Genomic DNA, 21875 nt, shown 5'->3' with positions numbered 1-21875 from the left:
GTTTTGGAAATACCTGTTGTGTCTTGTATTGCACCAGAAACATCTAATAAGAGTAACCTAGAAGTCCGTCTTGGATAGAAGGAAAATCACCCACTCCTCATACTTCTAACAAGCACCAAACAAATACTGAGGTTTTTCAAGTGCAGGTGGTGCTTGGTAAAGCAGCCCCACTGCTTGAAGATCTTGTCTGACTAGACCTATAGCTAACACTGTCCATATGGAGTATCTCTTTGAAAAGAGGTTGTTTCCTCTGAGATGTATATTCACTTTCCAACCTCAACAGTCCTTCAATCTGTGCACCTTGGCTGATCTGGGATTTTGAAGAGGCATCAAGATGACCATGGGTGTAGTTTATCCTTTGAACTTGTGTACTGAGTTCAGAGGGTGAGGAGAGAGGCTGTGGTGTGGCTTGATTATAGCTGCGACGAATACCATGGTAATGTATGTGTTAGCTACAAGTTTTAAGTTACCTGTCAGAAACCAAATACTTTTTCTCATTGGTTCAAGCTTTTCTGCAAGCCAGAAGCATGAGTTACAGCTTTATTCTACTTCTACTGCTGCATAAACCGAGGCACAGATTTATCAAGGATATCAAAAGTTCGTATTAAAACCAAGCTTAAGACTTTGTAGAGTGGATTTATCCATTGTTCAGATGATTGGACTGCACTGTATCATACGCACAGGTTTCACATCTGCTTGGAAACTTGCAAAAAATAGATGCCAAACACACTTGTATGGTGTATATCCATAGGCTAAATGTTAGCAGTGCTCCATTGCACTAAGTATCACGAAAAATTGTAGAAGGTGGTTCATCTAACAGTCTGCACGCAGAAAATAGAGTGGGAAGGGACTGCAAGGAAGAATTTCAGATGCAACTAAAAAAAAAAGTCTGAATGGATACTTTGCATTTCTCTAGGCTTCAAAGGCAAATCAAAGCCTAATCTCCTGAAGCAGGAGACTAGTAGCCTTGCCTGTGGGTTGCGCATCCTGTTCCGTATGTACATGGACGAAAGCCGTACCAGCGCGTGGGAGGAAGTCCAGCAAAGACTACTAAAGTAAGACCCATGTAGCTGAAACTGTTGCTGTTACCTCTGATATTAAACAGTATGCTTATTTTTACCTAAGAGGATGGGCCGTCTCCGTTTTCAGTAAAGTAGCTAGAGCTAATAGAGTATGGTGGTGATCACAATTAATATTGGGTGTTTTTCTGTTGTGTGGGGAGCACTGTGCCTCCAGTCTCTTACACCGTCTCTACTTTTTGTTCTCTTTACATGCTTTGCACATGAGAGAACAAATTTTATCGCTTTTATTCCTTCTTTCTTGTAGCATGTGGGTAGGTGGGGGATTGTTAGAGTTCTTTAAAAAGAAAAGCAGCCATCACCCAAACCCTGCTTTTCTCTTTCAGTAACCTCAGATATTTTAGGGGACTGATGCTGTTTGTTCTCGTTTGTAGAAATGAGCACTGGCCTTCAGGAGCTGATGAGCACATGCAAGCTTTTGGCATGTTGGTTATTCATTACTGCGAATACTAAGGTTCACTTGAATGTTTTTAGTTTACAAAATCCTTCAAGCAAGTGTTGGAATAAAAGAGAGCTTAAAACCATGGTAGTTACACAATGGAAGTATGTTAAGGTTTAAAGATCGAGGAGCAGAGCTGAAAAACTACCTGGTTACATCAACATGCGGAGGTTTTTTCTGTTTAAGTCCATGTATGCTTCTGCCACTTGCATTTTAATACCCCTCTGAGAGCACTTGATACACTTGAAATATATGTGTAAACGGTGCAATTGCATTTTGTAAGCACATTTAAAAATGAAGTCCTAGGCCTTTGGTTTGAGTTGGGCAAAATCACAGCTTTTTATTATTGATCAGGCTTTCTTAAAATGGTGCTGTTCTACACCAGCACTTTACACTGGTGGCATAGTTACAAAGCCGAAGTTCATTCTCTGCAGTAGAGCTCAAAATAAGATGTTAGTTGCATAGTTTCTGTGTGTTTTCTCTCTAGTGTCTGCAGTGAGGCTCTGGGTTATTTCCTTACACTTGCATCAGAAAGTCACCGGGAAGCCTGGACTAACCTACTGCTCTTATTTTTGACTAAAGTCCTTAAGATAAGTGATGAAAGGGTAAGTAACTGTTCGGAAAACTATTTAAAACAGTGTTTCAGGAAATAAATAGTTCCAGACTAGTTTTTTGCATACAGTTGTATACTTAACTTTAAAATTTTCTCAGATACATGCTGTTTTAGCACAGTACTTTTGTGCTGCACAACAACTGTCAGTATCTCTCCGGTGCAGTTTCAACGTAGACTCCTTCAACAGAGACTGTTTTGTCTACAGAGCAGTAATTTTTAAAGATGCTAAAGTCCTTTAGAATATTAAGTTGCTTTTACATCTCTCCTGCTGAGGAAAAGGATTAATGGCTGATACTTTATTCAAAATGTTTGGAAATAGCTTCTTTTGCTGTGCTTCCTATGCTACATGTAGTTCACATTGACCTTCTCCAAGTAAAAACAGTTGAGCAATTCTGCAGTAAATAACATCTATATTTAGATCTTCTTCTATTTCTAACAAAACTTTGCTGAGATACTAAGTGAAAGAGACTAATTACAACATAAAACTTAACTGATAAAGGAAAAATTCTTTCCCTTGAAAAATAAGGATTAGCAAAGATCTGTGCGTAGTTACTGAGCATTTGTCAGAATATGTCACAGCTCTCTCAGCCTTATTCCAGCTCATCACTTTGTGGATTTCTCACATTGACTTGGCAGAGTATTTAAAATTCTTTGCTTACAACAGGCTTTGCAAGGTGTATTGGTGCATAATGGTCATGATATATATGATGTATAATATTGATGATGAATAACTTGTCCTTTCCCCCCCCCCTTCCCTCCTCAGTTCAAGGCTCATGCATCATTCTACTATCCTCTGCTGTGTGAAATTATGCAGTTTGACCTTATTCCTGAACTTAGAGCTGTTCTGCGAAGGTTTTTCCTCCGGATCGGTGTTGTTTTTCAAATATCCCAACCACCAGAGCAAGAGTCTGGAATAAGCAAGCAGTAGCAGATAGTGACCGAGTATTGCTCGGTTTAAAAGTTTGTATTCCTCAGCTAAATAAAAGGACCAGGTAGCTGAGCCATTCTGTCTGGATATCCATAAAAATGGTTTCTTTGTATGGCAGTGTGTATCTAAGGGTTAACGGTACAGATGCTTACAACTGAAATTAAGGCTTGCAATACTCCAGTCCATTTATTTTCTGATGGATTATCTCTATCGGTTTCTCTTACCTGGCTCCTGCTGAGCATAGAGCCAGTTTTTAGCACAGTCCTCGTGTCAGCATGGGCTGCAATATACCTTTACTGTCCTAGACAGCAGTATAGCAACAGATGTTTATGGTGGGTGTGAAAGTAAAATGTACCCAAAGAACTATATATGTAAAGGTTTGAGCTTCTGCAAGAAGTACAACTCAGGAGAGCTGTATTTTGAAGGATAAAATGTTTATAGTAAAAAGAAAATGGAAATTATTGTTCATGGTAAAAGATATTTAGCAACTATGTCTGATATTCTTATTCAAAGATTTTTGCACACTCAGGCTGTCTGAGACATTGGTAATCATCTTTCTGTGAAAAATGTACAGAGATGCAGGTCTGTAATATAAACTCTTTAACACTATACAGTTCTTCCTGAATTGTTTTATTTCTGTATTATTGATTTGCTGAAAACCCATAACACTTTATTGTTTACCAAATGCACTAGAAGTTTGGGTTTATTTTTTTGGGTTGTGATTTTTTTTTCGGTTTCGTTTTGTTGTAGCCCAGAAGTTAGTGTTGCTGACTTTTGTCAAGAACAGAGATAGAAATATCACAACTGACATAACTACCTGTAATATACTTGTTTTAGGGCTTTTAAATATAACGAGCCATTGAAATGATCCTTCAAGGACTGGAACTTGAATCACTGCAAACAAGTCTAGGTTGTGTCTGTTGTCACACATTTTTTGTTTGATGTAGATTTCACTCTTATGTACAGAATTTAATGTTGAATATATTGAAGTAACAAATCTGGCATGGTTTGGGGATGGTTAAATTTATTGGAAATGTACTCATACTGTGAATTGTGCTCTGATGGTTAAAGACAAGATTGTCAAGCATTCTGTATTACAATGGATGTAGAAATTTTTTTCAGATGGACAAAATGTATATGGTACAGATATGTAAAGTTTTCTATGTAAAAAAACTCTGTACAACTTTCTGTACAATATTTGGTTCTCATCTGGCATATTCTAATCAGGTTATAGGTCAATAAAGTTTTTGAACTCTTTCATCAGTGCAATCAAACCCCGTCTAACCTACAGCTACTTGTTTTACAATTTCCTTTCATGCTTCTGGTTCAAAGAAATAAGCCCCAGTGTTCAGTGTGGGCAGAAAGATTAGCTACCTTGGATTGAGTGAATGACAGAAGACTTTGGTGACATCTTTTTTTAAGATGTGTCTTCTCATTGGTAGGCAAATAAAGTGTGAAAAAGTAAGTTGGAAGGAAAAAAAATGTAGAAGAAAGAAAAGTATTTGCATGGTAGGGGCACTACTCAAATGAACCCTGTATTGCAGCACAGATAAAAGCCAAATTACTGTGTTATGCTTCTTAGGGATTAAAATGTAAATATGAAACTATAAACTACAGAGTAAAGCTGGGTGAGAAGAGAAGGCTGAGAGTGCAGGTCATGCTGACTGCTCCTTGACAGGGGCCAGCAGTAACTCTCAGAGCAGGTATAATGTGACCCATCCCTGTTCATGTCTTCTCTTCCCCTCCTCCCTCCCCAAACCTGGGGCAGGCATGGGTTAAGGCATTCTTGATGCTGTGAGCCAGAGCATTGTTTTAAAAGCCATTTATGTGTCTATTACCCATTTATCTGCCTTGTTCCTTTCTGAACGCCTGCTTTCAGTGTCCAGCATTCAGCAGCAATAATACTATAAACATCTAAAAACAAGATTTCTGCTTTAAGCCTTACTTAGTGCATCAGTTGCATGCTCCCTATTTTAGTAATGATTTTTACAGTTTGACCATGATCATCTCATACCCTGCCTACCTCATTTACTACTTAAGTGGAAGAGTCTTAACAGCTGTTCAGTTTTGGTTCACTGGAAACACCAAAGAACTCCTGTATAATCATTACTTTTTCTCTGCCTGTGCCTCTCTTTAGTTCTTCTCATACTTTTTGGTATGGAATGACCAGAACTGTACTCATTATTCAGGCTGCCTCCTGTTCCTCATGTTCAATGCACACATCTCCCCTAAAGCTCCCATGTCCATAGTGGTTATTGGCAAAGCAGGGGTAGATGCAGTCTATTAGAGTCATGTTGACTTTGACCTCAGGATTGTGGATTGTAGCTGTATTTATTTTTTGCAGATGAGACTGTCAGGATTAAAAAAAAAAAAAGGCAACCAGGAGGCAAAGATTCACCTACAACTGAACATGGTATTTGCAGAGAAAGCTGAAGGAAAGAGTTTGAGGATCTTTTGAAGGACCAGAGAGGGTTGGGGGGAAGAGAGGAAAAAACAAACAGTATCATGGATGCCAAAGGGAGGGCAGCTGTAAGGAAGCATGTAACTGCTGCTGGGTGTCAGCTGAGTCATGAGCAAGTTCAGTAGTTTCAGGTCAGTGCAAAGGTGAAGGAAGCAAAGGGAGGAGGGTCTAGACTGGCTTTGAGGCAAAGAATGCCAGATGATGATGGTAAATGACTTTTTTTTTTTTTTTTTTTTAATCTTAGTGTTAAATTAGGCTGGCTAAAGCTGGGATTTTAAGTTAACACTAGATTTATGCTTGTATTGGAAGGTGAAAGCCTGATAAAGGTTAAGCAAGTAAAGAATGATGAAACTGTGGGCCACAATATGAGAAAGCAGAGAAGACAAGTTCAGTTGCTCTCCTGGAGCTAATATAGTAACTGTATAACCTGAAGTTCAACTCGTGGAGCAACTGAAAAAAGGGATCAGGCATCAAAAACTAAGGGGAAGGCTGGCTGGCAGATGACAAATTTGAAGAAAAGGACAAGATACAAAAGGGCTGTGGTGAGAGGTTTTGGTTGGGTGATAACTGTAGTGTCAAAGAGTTTTCACATTGCTATTTAAAATTATTTGGGATTTTTACCAATCAGAATCAAGCAGCCATGAAGCATGAGCTTTATGCTCATTTTCCAGAACTCACTCTGACTACCCAGGCTCCTTGCAGCCCTCTCTTACTGGCCACTGTTGTCAGTCCCAACTGATGAACCAAAAACTCTTGGTAGGAGTCAGTAAGACTGACATGGTGTGCATGGCATGCCTCTTTGGGGAGGAGCATGCTGAACACATGAGAATGCAAAGCAACAAAACCTTGCTGCCTTCAAAAGTGTCCCTTCATCACCACTGCCATGGCCTTCAAGTATGAGGAGAGATGCTTGAAAAAGGCCTCTTAGTAGCCATATGAAATTCATAGAAGTTGTTGCTATTTCTTCGCATTTGCTTTTTTTCCTGCTGGTCAAAGCTTTGGCTCCTTATCTGAACTTTCTAACCAAGAGGAAAGTAAGTTAGTTACATTCCTCAGCTTCACCTCAACATGTTTCAGTTCCTTGAACTCTTGAAGCAAAATTGTGCTTCCATCTCCACTTCCTTCCTGCTAGAAATCTGTGCTTTTATTCAACAGCTTTCCTAGGTGTTTTTCCTGCTTCTTCAAAAACCAACTCAACAAGGTCTTTGCGACCCTTATTCTGGTTGGGCTGCTGGTGTTGGTCCCAGGCAGAGGCTCATTCAGTACTGAAGATGATAAGCCAAAGCAAATAAGAAATGAAGAAAACTTAAGTTGGTTTTTAAGTTTTAGTAGCAAAATAATTTATTAACTCTTAAATCAGGACCATAAATTAAATAAATGCAACAATATCTGTATTCCAGCACATATAGATTAGGGAACATCATAAGATACAGTGCAATTTTTTTTTTCATAAAACTCTTTTCTGAGCTTTCATGCAGGATACAACTTATCACTGTATGAAAAGCAAGTGCCCTTGTCAGTTATTTATGCTTTTGGTAAAACACCTCTGCTATTGGATTACTGTATTTCCAGATAGTTTTGGAATTTAAATGGCTATAAACAAACAGAGCTAAAAATTAACTTTGATTTAATACCAAATTCATACACACAAACTCTCTCACTGTTTTTTCTGCAAGTCCATTTCTGAGGCTGAAACTAACTCATATAAGAAGCGCAAAAAATGCCAAACTCCTCCCCTTCCGTCATGATGTAACATAAAACACTCCTCTTGCAAGAGTCTCCTTTTCTGTAAGTCAATTACACTGCAGCTTCTGTTACTTTTTTTATTGCTTTTTTAAACTATCCATACTGCTCCACACCATTTACACAAAATAGAACTATTCCCTACAAGAGACCATAAAAAGTGCAGTAGTGATGAACAGTCCCTTCTCTGATGAAAGGCACAGCTGGTTTCCACAAACCTGGATTTTATTCAGCCATGCGCAGTCGAGAGGCCTTGCCAACTGAGCAGTACTGTGCTTTCAGGAGAGAGCTTAGCTGGGCTCGACTGTTCAGCCATGAACCTTTCAAGCGTGTCAGGCGTTCCCGGTCGCAGCCAGGGCTCTGTTGCAACCGTGTCAACGGAATAGGGCCGCCTGCCATCTTTGGGTGGAACATGCTTCAGAAGGTCGTCAGCTTCTCCTAAGGAAATGTTATCACCTACGAGAGAAAGAAGTATAAAATACTACAGTCCTATCTACAGTCAGCAGATAAGTACTAAAAGTCTTTGTGTCTAAGCCAACAGTTCCTCCCCCACCAGACCAGCACGGGGCAGCACATAGGCAAACGTCAGCAGCCTTGAGGACGGTTCCTGCTTTCCCAAGGCCCCCTGTTACAGAGATGAGTCAAATCTGTCAGTGCATATGCTCATATAAAATGCATTAAAAAAAAAAAACAACAGTAAGTAAGTTACAGTGTTATGGCTAAACATTATACAGACAGTCTCTTTAAACACAGGAAAGAAAAAACTAGTTCAACCCTAGTTCAACAGTTCGAATGCAAGTAAGCCTGTACATCACATTCCAGCATAGCTAATAATCTTAATGCAATGTCATTCCGAAATGAGTGTTTGGTAAGTTGTATCTTCTGTCTACAAAGAAATTTAGCCTTGCCCTTTGAACTTTTTAAATATATTATATAAAATGTAATCCTTCCTCTACAATATTTGGGTTTTTTGTCTTCACAGTGTTTTTTACATACATAAAGCAAAAATAATGCAAAAAATTGCACCTATAACAACACTTCTGTAATTGCAACATTTTCCTCTTAAAACAGTTGTTTACATAAGGATTTTTTTTTTTTTTTTTTTAACTGGACAGAAAAATGTTTGAGCACTTTGGATTAGGAAAGAGCACTTTGGATCAGAAAAAGAACTTTAAACATTTTTGCAGAAACATACTAATTCCAATAAAAATCTGTCATATTTTATTTTCTTTAATGTTGAAATATTATTTCACTGAGCTTTATTCATAAATGTTACATAATTTAAGTCTTTAAATGATTTTTCCAAACTTAATTTATTCATTCTGAAAAAAATGTTTTTAAAATTTGATATTAAACCAAGGTACTCTATGAAATGTTGTTTCCTCTGCAAAAAGGAAAATCTACTTTCTGACCAGGTTGGTTGCAGTTAATTTTAAGGTTTGTGGCACAAAATTAAAACTTGCAAAAAAGAACAAAACTAAACTAAAAGTGTCATGTTAGTGACACTCAGATACCTCGTTATCTTTTACTTCATTCTTTATAAAATCAGCAAAGTAATTTGAACCAATTACTGTATTTTTTCACCTTAGAAAATGAGTTTGCACTAATACAAAGGGTTTATTCATTAAAACTTATGACTAACATTAATGCGACCAAAACACTTCCTTGGTAAGATGCCTGTTTGTAAAACTTCTCGGACTGTCATTTCTCTGCCTCTTATTCAGATGTCATCCATGATTTTGAAGGCCAAATCTTCAGTTTATTTTAACATTTCTTATCTTTCTTAATGGAAGCTATCAAGAATGCATACAGACAGCATACAGACGCAGAGGGGCACCTCCTCCAAGCTATCGCAGTCTGGTTGCAATAAAACTTCCCTATGACACTGAGAGACCGAACAGAGGCCCCTCTCCCTAGGGCCTGTCGTCTCCTTTGCTTGATGTTGGGTTTAAAGGTGGCAAAGTGAACCTCTGTCCATTTCCTGCATGCTGGGTCATATGAACGTTCTCCTCAAACAAATCTGGAGATTCTCAGAAGTCTAATACCAGAGAGAGAGAAAGTGCTAGTTGTTTTCAATAACAGAAAAAAAGAGCAAGTCTGGTCACTTACCCGGAAAATGATAGTCAAAAAACTGAGCCCAGAAACTCATGAAAAAAATACAAACATTTGAAAAATGAATTTGTCTCAAGATCTTGGGACCGACACCCTGTCAGAAGAACATTTCTCTTCTCTTTTTGATGTCTGAAAGCCCCATTTATGGGAAGCATTCAGCAACTCAGCATTCACCAATTACTCATGGCTGCCTGGGAACTGCTTCACTTTCTACATGCTCGGCAAGTGCAGAGGCACGTGGGACAAATACACTAACTCCAGAACCTACTGACTTCCTCACAGAGAAGAAAGGACATGATTAGCAGTAATGTCATCTCCCAACACTCAATTACAGATTCCCAAAGATAGATCAGAAGTGTTTTGCTAGGTAGATGAGTGGCTTTGAGCTTTAGGAGATGTATGGATGAATTACAGAGACTCCACATACTAATTTTTAAAGTTATCTCAGGATTATAAAGCTCATTTTATCCTTGTCATCAAAGCTTTTATGTTCAGGGAAGGGTACTCCATTGCTCAATGAAGTCTCTTTCTACAAGTTTTATGAGGAGAGGATTTCATCAAAACAATTCAGATTGCTCGCACAATACATGCTGATGAGATTTAGTAAACAAGGTATGCCAAAGGCACAGTGTGTCATGTCCTGTGATCTGGGATACTTCTTCTGTGTCAATTAACCTCCCTGAGCGTAATCTGAAACCTTTCTCATGGGTGAACAAACTCTTAGAATTTTTGGAAGCATTTTAAGGCGGAGCAAATATGGATTTCTCTCTATTTTTGAAGTGAAATTCACTCCAAAGAAGTTAGGGTTATTTGAACTAAACCAGGCAACTGCTGAGGTGATCCTTAGGCAGTTCCTGAGGTACATCAGCATCACAAATTTCCTTAAAGGAGCTGTCATGAAAAAGGGCACCTGATAAACAAACTTCCTTCTGTAGATATACCAAGCTACATAGCAGTTGCAAGATGTCAGAAATATTCAAAATCCTAGCTATTTTCTGTAGGCTTGTGAATGGAAAAGAAAGGCATGTTGCACACAGAGCTCCAAACTGCTATTGAACAAGAAAATTACAGAAGTCAAAGTTACTGAACATGAAACAGGTAACATTGATTTTCATTTTTCAAAACAAGAAAAGGCTGTCAATAAGAGTCCCTGTACTAGACTTCAAGGCACTTCTGTTGTTTCAAGCCATAAAAAAAGACACCACTTCTTGCTTTAAAGAGTATCACCAAGAGATGCTCTGACAAGGGACAGAAAAGATTGCTTGGATACCAGAATTCAACACCAAGACCCAGTAGCTGGAGGTCACCAGGCTTCTCGGAGAGGAATGCCAAGAAGGTACTTGGTTGAAGAGCAGAGAGAAAAGGTTATAACCGCACCAACTAGCTACCAAACTACATATCAAACTAGCTGCCTTTAAAGGACAGATGAGACAGCTAGGAAGACAAAGGTTTAAGTCCGTCTCCAGTACTGGTGTTAACAACAGTGCATGGCAAAGAAAGAAAACCATACTTAAGGAAAATAAGTTGTTCTGTTTGATCCTTTCTTAAAAAGTGAAATTTAGAAAAAATAGAGAACTTGTTTGTTTAGAAACAAACTAACTGCAGACTTTCAGGACAGAGCACACTGCATTGTCAGTTTAAATATTACTGCCTTCAAAGGCAAAGTCATTACTCAGATCTTCCAGCAGCTGGAAGAACGAACTTTTTTTTTTGCCAGAGATACTATCGTAGTACACTTCAGTATATCAGACTCATTTAGTGCTGCTTGTAGAAAGCACAACAGATCAACTACAGTACAGAGTTTTCTTCATTATGAATTTCAACACTTCAGTATATTCCATAAAAACTCCTGTTCTTAATTTGGCCTCATGTAAGTCACTTTCTTTGGAAGTTGCACTTTGTAATTCACAGTTTGTATCTGGAGGCTGGGGATAAGTAGACCTCTTTCCTTCACCTGAAATACTGATTTAGAAATCAAGTGGTGTCCAGACTCCCCCTGAACATTTACCACAGCAGATTCTGGCACGAAATGAGAACAAACTCGTTCAGTACCCTGGAGCAGATCATAGTGGTTTTCTTCTGTCAGCTTGCCCGTGCCTGGCATTAGTGCTGTTGCCTGCTGTAGGTTACACAAGGTTTGCATAAGGCCATGGAAGGCTGCCTGAAGGATCTGAAGCCATTAACGCAACTTCTCTCACATGCAGTGGGGTCTCTGCCACACAGCCAGTGTGGATTTTGGTGCTTAAGTCTGTGAGAGCTTTCTCTTCTGTATCTAAGTCTGGATTAGTTTACACAGGTAGGAACATGTACACGCCTGTTGGGGAAAGGAAACTAGTAGCTGCTGACTTGCTGATAGAGGCTTCATAGCCCAATGTACGCAGCAAGTCTGCTTTGATGGGAATGTATTTTGGATGGGTGAAAACAGAGGAGGAGGCCTAGCTCTGCAATCCACTCACTTTCCAATTACGAAAACAATGCTACAGTGGCTCCAGGATTGCCACATCAGTGCCATAGAGGAAAATGTAAACAAAGTCCTTAGTGTGCAGAGTCAGCTCATAAGATACATGAAAGCCTGCAAATTTTCATCCCCTGATCAATTCAAGGGGAGATAACCTGCTTCCTTTTGATAAAGAGTTGTTTTCTTCCAGCAGTGTCTCTGAGGGTGGGGGAGAAATAGTCCTAGCTGTTAGGAAAGCAAACGGATGCCATAAGGTCCTATCACACTGCTAGGGAAAAGAAATAAAACAACCTGAGCTCACTTTTTTTTTTTTTTTTTTTTGAATGTCACCAAGTGTGAGGAGGGAACCATGACACCATGAGTGCAGGCAGAAGTAAAGCCCTAATGATCAAAGGGATCTCTTGCTCCATTTCCAAGATGTGCACATGCTAAGCACGAGTGATCATCCCCATGTATTCCAAAGAACAACCTACATTTAAAATATATTTTTGTTTCTTTTAGTATATTTTTAAACATATAAATATATATTCCAGTACCTATATACACACACACACAGAGCTACTGGAAGATCTAATGTTTTAGTTGGCTAGAGCACAGCCGGATAACAGAGACACTGTTAGCTGACAAAGGAGTTAAAGTAACTCAAAGGCTGAAGCTATGGAGACCATGACAAAAAAGACAAACAAAAGAAAAAGTATAGTTCACACAACATTAAATGGAATTATAAAGATGTGAGAGAGAACAAGGAGAGAGAAGTAAAAGAGAGTTCATATGGCAAAGATGTTTGGGAAGAGTAAAATGAGTACAGCATTCGGGGAGTACATTTGTTTAGGTGATAGAAGAAATGAATAGAAGTCAAAAAAGGCAGAGAGCGAGTCAAACATGATGGATTTCTTTTTTTTTTTTAATGATGAAAAATCACAGTGGGACAGTTAAAAAAGGATGAATTGTTTGTAAGAGTATGCATAGCAACAGAATCAGAAAAATTGTCAGCATCTGTACTCTCATCAAATTTATAAACATGATACTGATTTTATAATTGCCTAGACAGCATAGCAACTGCACTATTAAAAAAAGGGGATTTTATATTCATAAGCACAAAATGCATCAACTGGGTCACAATCCATGTGAGAAATTAAAGGCTGTTAATAGTTGCTATATTTGGTACCTCAAACACAAAAGGGACCTACATCACACAGCCTATGGAGCAGCTCTGAGATAACTCCTGGAGTTTGATGCATTGTACAGTCACAAGATATATGCAATAAATTTGAATGCATGTCTGACAAAAGGGACGTCAATATCAAGCTCTTAAATACTGAATGATCATTTTATGTTTACAAACCAATAGCAAATCCAAATTATCTAGAAAATAAAGTACTTCTTTATACACAGTTTTTGGCATATGTTCACGCTGGTTGGACTGTAGGCAGTTTTACCTGGTTCCTAGGAATGCCAGCCAACTCTCATGGGCAACCTGCCAACATTAATCAGTCAAGAGTTTCACCTCCTTCCACTAACATATCAACTATGCAGATGCATATCCACATCTTACTGCTGCCAGTGACATATGGCAATATTAGAAATGATACAGACAGGAAAAGAGTGAATAGCTGATCAGACAGGAATCACAGTATCTTTTCCTATTACCCTCCTGCAAACCTACTCTAAAATGCTGTGTTGAAGTTTGCTGAGAAACTTCTTGCATCAACTACAGAATGTTAAGTCAGTTTGAAATAATTTGTACGTTTGAGATAATTGTTTCCTGTTCAACTACAAGCAGAATGTTAATATTTGTTCCTTTAATTAATGTAATTACTTAATATTAGTATTTACTACATGATCTCTAAGGCACAAAGCATACCTAAGTGAGCTGATTTCCTCCGGAGCTCAGTCAGTCTGTGCAATCGTTCTTCATTTTTGCCTTTTAACTGATCGACATTGAGGCTGGAGCTTGAGTGCAAAGAGAAGCTGTCAGGCTGTGGCAACGGTGTGCGGCCCGATGGAACATCCTCCTGCAGAAAATGCACAAATCCTTCAGTTAAATACAGTACTTTTTAAAAAGGAAAATAGTTGTCCATGTACACCCTCTGTATCCGTATCATCTGCTATTACAGAACCACAGGAACTGTCTGACGGTATCAGATTTGTTGTCCACCTTTGTATTCGGCCCTATTTGGTTATCGTACATACAGCACTCTCCAACGCCGCCTTCTTTATTCGTCTCCTCTCCCTTGCAGATGGTGGAAGCTGTGATGATAAATTAACTTCTAAGGCAGGAAATGTTTCCCCATTAGCACCTGGAAAAACAGAGGTGAATACATCATTTTCAAAGAAATCAAAATACTACACAGTGTTCAAACCTGATTATGCTTCAAAACAAGCAGTGTACTCTGGTTGACTTAATCACAGGAATCAGGAATACATTTAATGAGGACATCTTGCATCAAGCCAGTGATAACCAGATGCAGACAGAAGAACAAGGTATCAAAACATAAGTCTGGGATGAACCTGAACCAAAGGCAAGGAGTATCTTCCATAGAGAGACACAGTATTTCAAATCCGGCAAGTCTGCTACCTATCTTACATCACTGTATCTTGTTTATATGCCTACACCTTTAATGAAAACATGAGTACTCAATTGAGTAGAAAGAACACTAGGCAAATTGGAGGCACAGAAAGATGTAAGCATGTAAATAAGTCACATATGTAAATAAATTACATGACTTATATGATAATGTAATCAAGCCCTTAATCATCTTAGCCTTTTTATGTAATAAGCTGTTAGAAGCTGTTCATACCCCCCCCCCAAAAAAAGAAAAAATCTTGCTCATACCTTATCACATTACAGTGAGACATTTTTAGTCTATTTTTTTAGTATAAATAGACCCTAAGGTGATGTCTCTGTTTCATGGTTGTCTTGTTTTCTCTATTTGCCCCTTCCTTTGCTGATTCAGGAAACTTCTTTAAATACAGACTGTTTCAAACAGATACTTCTTTTTTTTTTTCCCTCCTATTTTCTTTTTTAAATCTCCAGGATCAGCAAGTGTTGTTTGAGGGCTGGTTTATGGCTTTGCTGCTGGCTTGGCGTAGACAACAGGCTCTGATTTCTAGTTCAGTGCCTCTAATACCTCCAGTAAACAGAGCCCCCCAGTATCAGAAAGGATGCTACATGGCAAAAACAATACCAAATCCATTACTTCAACAATGAAGTGACCTTTCGGACAGGCTCTGAGTACAGTATGGTACACTAAGTTTAAAAAAATAAAGAGAGAAACATATATGTGTGTATGTGTGTGTGTATATACATATATGTGCATTGTATACACACACACACACACACACACAATATATATAGCTCAGTACTGAACAATTCTGCAGCATTGCTATGAGATTATTTGGTGTGCTAAGGGACATAGTGTGACCTTAAAATAAAACTACAACTGTGAAAATAGTGGGTTTTTCATTTTCTGGCAATTCCAAAAAATTTTAATGAAACTTGTACATCAGATCCATGAGTTTCAGAGATCTTCAAATTAAAAAACAATTATTTTTGTTGAAAATTGAAATATTTAAGTTTGAAAAATAAATTTGATTTATACTGATCAAGGATTTTTGAAGAAACAGATTAATTATTTAAAAAGTTTTTCTGTATTACTATTTTTTTTCCCCCATAGGGGAAACCCTAACCCTAACGAGCGGCATCATTAATTTTAGGTGTGGTCTACACGTAAATTTATTCCAGTACAACTCCACAAAGATCTGTCTTTTAATTTGGAGATACAATTTTCTAATACTTTAAAAAATGACAATTGCTACACCAATTGCAACTTTCAGAACTGTAATAATCAGCCATTTTAGAGTAATGTTATTGTATTAAATGTTTGTACATGCATCAAAATATAGCTACAGAAAGCTATAAACTCACCAATAAAAGCACTATCAGATTCCAACAGTGAATTTTTCAAGAATTCATTAGATTCATTCCTGAACTACAAAAGTAAAAACAGAAGACATGCAAGTTCAGATGCCTCAATACCTTTTCGGGGCCAAATTATAAGTAACACAAACATAACATCTACATTTCTACAAAGCAAATAACAACTGTAGTGTTCTGTACTATTCTTTACTTCATTGTGAAAAGAAGCTACAAATTTTACACATTTTACATTTACAAAAGAAGTTTTCAACTTGTTTTTTTCCCCCACCTTTCCACTTTTCCATAGTAATCCTTTTTGCTGAAATTGAATACGTACGTGGCAACTGCTGTGGTGGCTTGTGTAACGCAGACACATCAAGAAAGGCATCTCTGTCTCTCATATGAATTTCATACAACTTATGGTTAATCCCACCACATACCATCTTTGATATTAAAGCATTAAAATAAAAATTTCTCTGTAGTAATAACAAACAGCAGGAGTTAAACTTACAGCTCATGGCAACCATGGGTGCCAATAGTTGCAGTCATTTGTTACAGAAGAAATTCTACTATGGAATACTTTATGTTGAAAATCATTATGAAGTCAAAGCAATAGAAACTATCAAGAAAACAAAATATTTACTGCAAAACACTGCTCCAGTGAAGAATTTCAGGTAATAATTTACAACAATAAAATGCACTAATGTGATTTTTTTTCTAATATTTCATTTCTGTGTGTAGTTACAGTAGTGTCCTTGAGGCTAATGGCTTGGCTCTGCAGAGTCTCATTTGGTTCTCTTCACTGAGTCAGAAAATAAACATCTCACTTGAGACAATGAGTCAAATTATTTAAGGCCATGTACATCTCTCAAGTCATCTGAATTCAGAGCATATGCTACCAGCTTCTTCTTCTACTAATTCACAGCACCACTAGCAATTTAACATCAAATGAATATAAAATAAGTATCTATGAATACAAAAAGAAGAAGGGAATTGAGAATAAAACCATCTCTATATAGGAACATAAACAACCCGTATGTCAAGTTAAAAGAAGCTGTAACTCATTGTATTGACAAGCTACAAGAGAAGCAAATGAGCTTGTGGTCTTGTTACTTTAAGTGTATGTCTTCCTCTGAATTCTGCACAAGCCATAATATTTCTCACACCTCAACAAAGGGGGAGAGGGAGAGGAAGAGGGAACAAGTAAAAATAAAAATAAGTTGTTTTATTCTTACCGGTCCTGCCTTTTGTGGGTTATAGCCAGAAGCAGAATCATCTTGATCTACAAGAACCAGACAGCCCAAAGACATAAAAAGTTTATATAAAAATATATTTAGAAATTTTAGCAGCATATTATTACAAAAATATGAAAAGCACTATGAGGCTTCTTTAAAATTATACTCAATTAATAATTTGAAAATATTTCAATGTGATGTTTGTTCACTGATAAAACACACCAGGTTAAGTAATTTCAGATGAAATAGCATTTAAACAGAAACCTGCTTTCCAAACCATGCACAGTAAACTCAGAGTAGATGGTGTTTTTAATATAATAAAGATTATCTTCTCTTCCCTAGCATGAATATTTTGGTTTTCTTGTCCTTGTTTTCACATGTTAAATGTATATACATTTAATGTATTTTTCTATATTAAATATATCTGAGAATTAATTAAAAGAAGAGTGCAAGTTAATGGGCTTCAACATCCCAACAGTTGCCAGCACTGAACAGCAATGGTTTAATCACACCTGAACTCAGTAGCTAGGCCACGAAACACAATAAGGAAGAGAAATCTCACTTATTTACATACTCATTTACTTTACATCTCACATTTATCAGGCTTTGCTTAAACTTACCATGAACCAAGTGGAAAAACAAACCCATACTGTATTGTATTTCAAAAGTTAAAAAGCCAAAGACGAATTTCCCCCTTCCATAACTAGAGACCACCTAAGCCACGTATTTACTGACCCCAGCTTTGTGTTTTGCCATTATTTTTAATGTCTCTCAAGATCTAGTGATAACACAGAGTCAGGGATCTCACTTACACATACTGAAGCTAAACATAATAAGAGTTTTGTAGTTAAAACTCATGGATACTCAAAAATGATTTATTCTATATTACAGACATCCCTTTGTTAGGAATCGGTATAGATAAATAGTTGTGTTCGTACCAACAGAATGCAAGACTGACGATACACTCCTCTGCACGGGACGACGCAACAACAAAACTGCCTAGCAAGAGGGGAGCCATACCAGAATCAGCTCCCTTCGTGCAGGAGATGAAGTCACTTCTCTGGGCGTCTATCAGGGTGCGATAACCAGAACTGGAGCCTGCAGGAAGCCTCGAGAACAAGCGGACGCTCGGCATGCTGAACATGCCGAGTTCACAGATTTCCAGGAGAGGTTTAACCAGTCAGTGCTCACTTCACAGAGGAAAAGACTTGTCTAAGGCTAAAACCCCCCCCTCAAATCTGGAAAGCATGGAGAACCATCCTGAAAGTTAATCTGACAGGACCCCCTGCACACTGGAAACACCAAGTAATAAAACTGAAGTTACTCATGCTTTATTTAAGTCTTCAAATAAAGTATTTAATAATATAATTTTTATTCTTGCACCTATATCTAATAAGCTTATTTGATGTTTATCTGACTGTTTGTCTAGCATCAAGAACCACAGTGCTCTGGCTTCCACTCCGCTCAGACTGACAAACAGCCCATTCCTGATACCAGTACCAACTGCGCTTAAGCAGAGCCTCGCACGTCAGCCCAACCACCTCAAACCTGCTCCCGTGCCTTTTCCTCCCATCGCCCCAAACAGTAATCTTCTACCAGAGGAGACTCTCTGTCCATACCCTCACATACAGTTGGCTATCTACAAAAACACATGCTCTGAGGGTGTGCATAAGAATGAAAAATTTAGAACAGACCACAAAAGTCATGAGCTCCTTGTTTAAAAGGAACAAGGATGACAAGTCTGGAAGGGAAGTAAGTGTCCCTGTATGTTCATACAACCGAACGGCACAAAAGAACACAATCCTAATTTTCCAAGGATAATGTCTCAACTCTCACATCCTGAGAAACTCCCACTGCATTCAGACACTTGGCCACTTGCAACTAGAAAAAAGACACTGCTATATTTCACTATTACATTTTTAACCAAGAACAACTGGGAAACAGGCAAATGGCAAATCTTGAGCTCAGAAGCCTTTTACCTAGCCCTCCCCACAGCTGCTTTTCTTTAAATGACTTTTCTGCACTATTTGTCCCTTCATAGGCTTTAAGTTGACAATGAAAGAAAAATGCTTCTCTCAGTAAACCAGCTTACTGACAGATCAGTGTTTAGTCCTCCCCCCCCCCCCCAGGGGGACAAATATTACCCCATTTTACATATGAAACTGAAGCATAAGTTAAGTGGTACTTTCTTCTTGCTCAGCTTATATTGTCCCTCTGGAGTAACTGCGAGTATCTCTTATGCACATAACTCTTTGATTCAACAACAGCAGCAGCATTTGAGAACAAAAAGACCACAAAAAGCTGCCTTATTTGAGGAGAAAGAGCAAGCATTTAAAATATTTTTGAACATTTAAAAAATTTCTTAGGGTTATAGTTCTACTAATAATCCAAAGATTTCTCTTTAGTGTAATGAAAAAGAAAGAAGAAAAATATACCAGAGGGAAGGCAGTATATAAAACATGTAACATAAAGACAACTTACATATAGTTAAGCAATGTTCTTTCGTATGTCGCTCCCCTTCAATATACTATCGGGATCTTCGCTAGCAGCATGGGAGCAGTAGCATAAACAGGTTAGCCTTTGCCACTGTAGCGTATAATGTTGCACTTCCCACACAGTACAAAAACACATACTGCTTTAATTCATCTTTCTTTCTGCCTCAAATCAGAAAATAACTCCTCTATTTTCAGTGAGTAAAAGAAGATGAATTTGTCTCTGAGGACAATGAACTGGAAATACAAGGTATACATGGTGACTAATTAATTCTCTTGCTCAGTAGCACAGTGACAGACTAGAAAGCTAAACTACATCGTAAGGCCAGAAGAGAGACAGCGGAAAGGCTGCTCAAAGATCCTCTATACGCATTGGTGGAAAATAATTTTAAAATTCAGCTGCTTGTCTGCCAATTAATTTAAATTGTCCCAGGAAATGCCTGTTTAGTTTGTAACCATGTAAGCCTGCATTATCCATTCAGCATTGGCATATGTCTAAAATGACAGCTTGTCCTCAAAATTAATGAAAAAAGGCAAATTTGCTTTTACTAGCTGGTGGGGTTTCCTCTCCAGACAACATTAAATGAGAGGCATCTCAGATTGGCCTACTGAAAAATTATGGTGGTGGGGGGGAACAGACAAACAAACAACAAAACACAGTTCTCAGTGGAAGCTAGTGAAAGGGCAAGCCTGAGACAACCCTGCATATTCCATTTAAACATTAAATGACAGTAAAGAGCTTGTAATTAAGAGAGATGATGGTAGAGATGCACTTATTTGCCACTGCAATGTTACATTATGTATAGGCAATATTGTGCACATTTTTTGAACACCAGAATATCCAAGATATAGAAGTCATCTTTAACACTCAACTAGGGTACAGAATAAATCATCATGCAAATAACTGACATATTCTGTATCTTGGTATCAGTTTTGTCCTACTCACGTGTGAATATATTCACAGGTAGCAGAATCAACCCTCAAACCATAGCCAACAATAAGAAAAGGCATCCAGTTTTTCAAAGACAGTATGGAAAAGTTTAACTATTTTTCTTTCAAATATGTTTATTTTCATTCCAAACTTCCAGCCATATTCCTAGGGCTAAAAATCTAAATAGCAATCTAAAATAAAGTTTCCTTTCAGAAATTTAGTCAGGCCAATGTGGAATACAGAGACAAACTGATACTTTACTGCAAAATTTGTGTCTTATACTCAAAACTGAAATCTTTTGCACAGTTGCAACTATTAATTTTGGAAATTTTGAAGCAATTTCCATGATAGCTGCTTGACTCTCAAATATCTTTGAAGAACAATTATATATGAGCAGCATCTCAGGTTGTCTGACTGATTATTAACTATTGCTAAGCTTTGGAGTTTACAGCATGCAAGAAAGGGCCGCTCCGTCTACTTGTCACTGTTCCTGCCATGCACAACAAAGACTGTTTTATTGTGTTAGGATGTTCTCTCTCAAGCGATACAAGCAGTATTTCATCCTGGAACCTCAAACAAGGTACGCTGTCTTACACGCAGTTTCTAAAGCAAAGCCTGTTTAAGAATACAGATTTCCTGAACTTTGAAACAGTCAACCCAAGACTATGAAAATCAGAGGACTCTAATCCTTTACAAGCACTTTCAGTAGTCAGAGACGTAGGAGAAGACATACTGACAGCAATTTAACTAATTTGTAGTTTCAAAGCCATCTGCTTTTTCAGTGAGAATTGGAAGAAATGCCGCAAGGCTCTTACCTGCTAACACTTTATTACAAATCAGCTGAGGATTGTTCACTGCTATAGTTTTCTTTAGGAAACAGTAACCGACCTACTTTTCTATTGCATTTTTAAGTGTGAAGCAGTAGTTATATTACATCCAGGGAACCAAAGAGAAGCAGTCAGTCATTCTAATAGCAAGAACGTCATTCAATTTTTTCTGTTTAACATTATTAAAAACACAGAATTGCAGCATTTGGGTGTTTTACTCTTTTGTACTGCAGTGCTGACAGGAAGTAAACTTCATGGAAGTAAAACCAGAGCTGGCAATTTTTCTTTTAACTCTTATCAAATGGAAAACCAAAAAAAAAAAAATCATTGAAAGTATCTTGGATCTTTCTTTCCTTACCTTCTGTTTCTCTCCTCATTCTCATTCTGTCAAGCTTCTTCTGCTGCTCTCTCAACAGTGCCTGCTGCTGAATCTCTAAGGTCTGATCATCTTTTGGAGGATCAGGATACATGTGCTTCAAGCCTATACGCGTATCAGAATCTAGTGCAAAGATATGAAATTTAAATTTTGCCTTAAATTAATGTTTCTGAAAAATATTTTTAAAGGACTAGCTACAAACTCATAAGAAATATTAAATAAAATGGCAATCATGACCAAGAATCTGAGCCACCTTAACAAT

At 37.8% G+C, this 21875-nt stretch overlaps 2 protein-coding genes across 9 annotated transcripts in view; one reads left to right on the top strand and one right to left on the bottom strand.

Annotated features, from left to right (window-relative positions):
- ARFGEF1 (ADP ribosylation factor guanine nucleotide exchange factor 1) overlaps nucleotides 1-4319 on the top strand; it is a 97850-nt gene extending 93531 nt beyond the window's left edge. For 3 of the 4 annotated variants that reach the window (XM_067290531.1, XM_067290532.1, XM_067290535.1), the window contains 3 exons: nucleotides 917-1055; nucleotides 2006-2123; nucleotides 2895-4319. In XM_067290531.1, the coding sequence (XP_067146632.1) occupies nucleotides 917-1055; nucleotides 2006-2123; nucleotides 2895-3059 (422 nt within the window). In that variant the 3' untranslated portion in view covers nucleotides 3060-4319. Of the gene's footprint in view, nucleotides 1-37; nucleotides 1056-2005; nucleotides 2124-2894 lie in introns of those variants that run through there. The other variant, XM_067290533.1, reaches the window with a different exon arrangement.
- A 2512-nt stretch (nucleotides 4320-6831) lies between these two features.
- Nucleotides 6832-21875, bottom strand: part of CSPP1 (centrosome and spindle pole associated protein 1) — a 66629-nt gene continuing 51585 nt past the window's right edge. For all 5 annotated transcript variants that reach the window (XM_067290527.1, XM_067290528.1, XM_067290526.1 and 2 more), the window contains 6 exons: nucleotides 21596-21736; nucleotides 16988-17034; nucleotides 15762-15825; nucleotides 14027-14133; nucleotides 13698-13848; nucleotides 6832-7719 (listed from right to left, as the gene is read on the bottom strand). In XM_067290527.1, the coding sequence (XP_067146628.1) occupies nucleotides 7493-7719; nucleotides 13698-13848; nucleotides 14027-14133; nucleotides 15762-15825; nucleotides 16988-17034; nucleotides 21596-21736 (737 nt within the window). In that variant the 3' untranslated portion in view covers nucleotides 6832-7492. The remainder of the gene's footprint in view (nucleotides 7720-13697; nucleotides 13849-14026; nucleotides 14134-15761; nucleotides 15826-16987; nucleotides 17035-21595; nucleotides 21737-21875) is intronic.

Source organism: Apteryx mantelli, chromosome 2, assembly GCF_036417845.1.
Source record: "Apteryx mantelli isolate bAptMan1 chromosome 2, bAptMan1.hap1, whole genome shotgun sequence".
NCBI classification, from domain to species: Eukaryota; Metazoa; Chordata; class Aves; order Apterygiformes; family Apterygidae; genus Apteryx; species Apteryx mantelli.
Note: the sequence above shows the minus strand (reverse complement) of the source record. Positions and strands in the feature narration are given on the sequence as shown.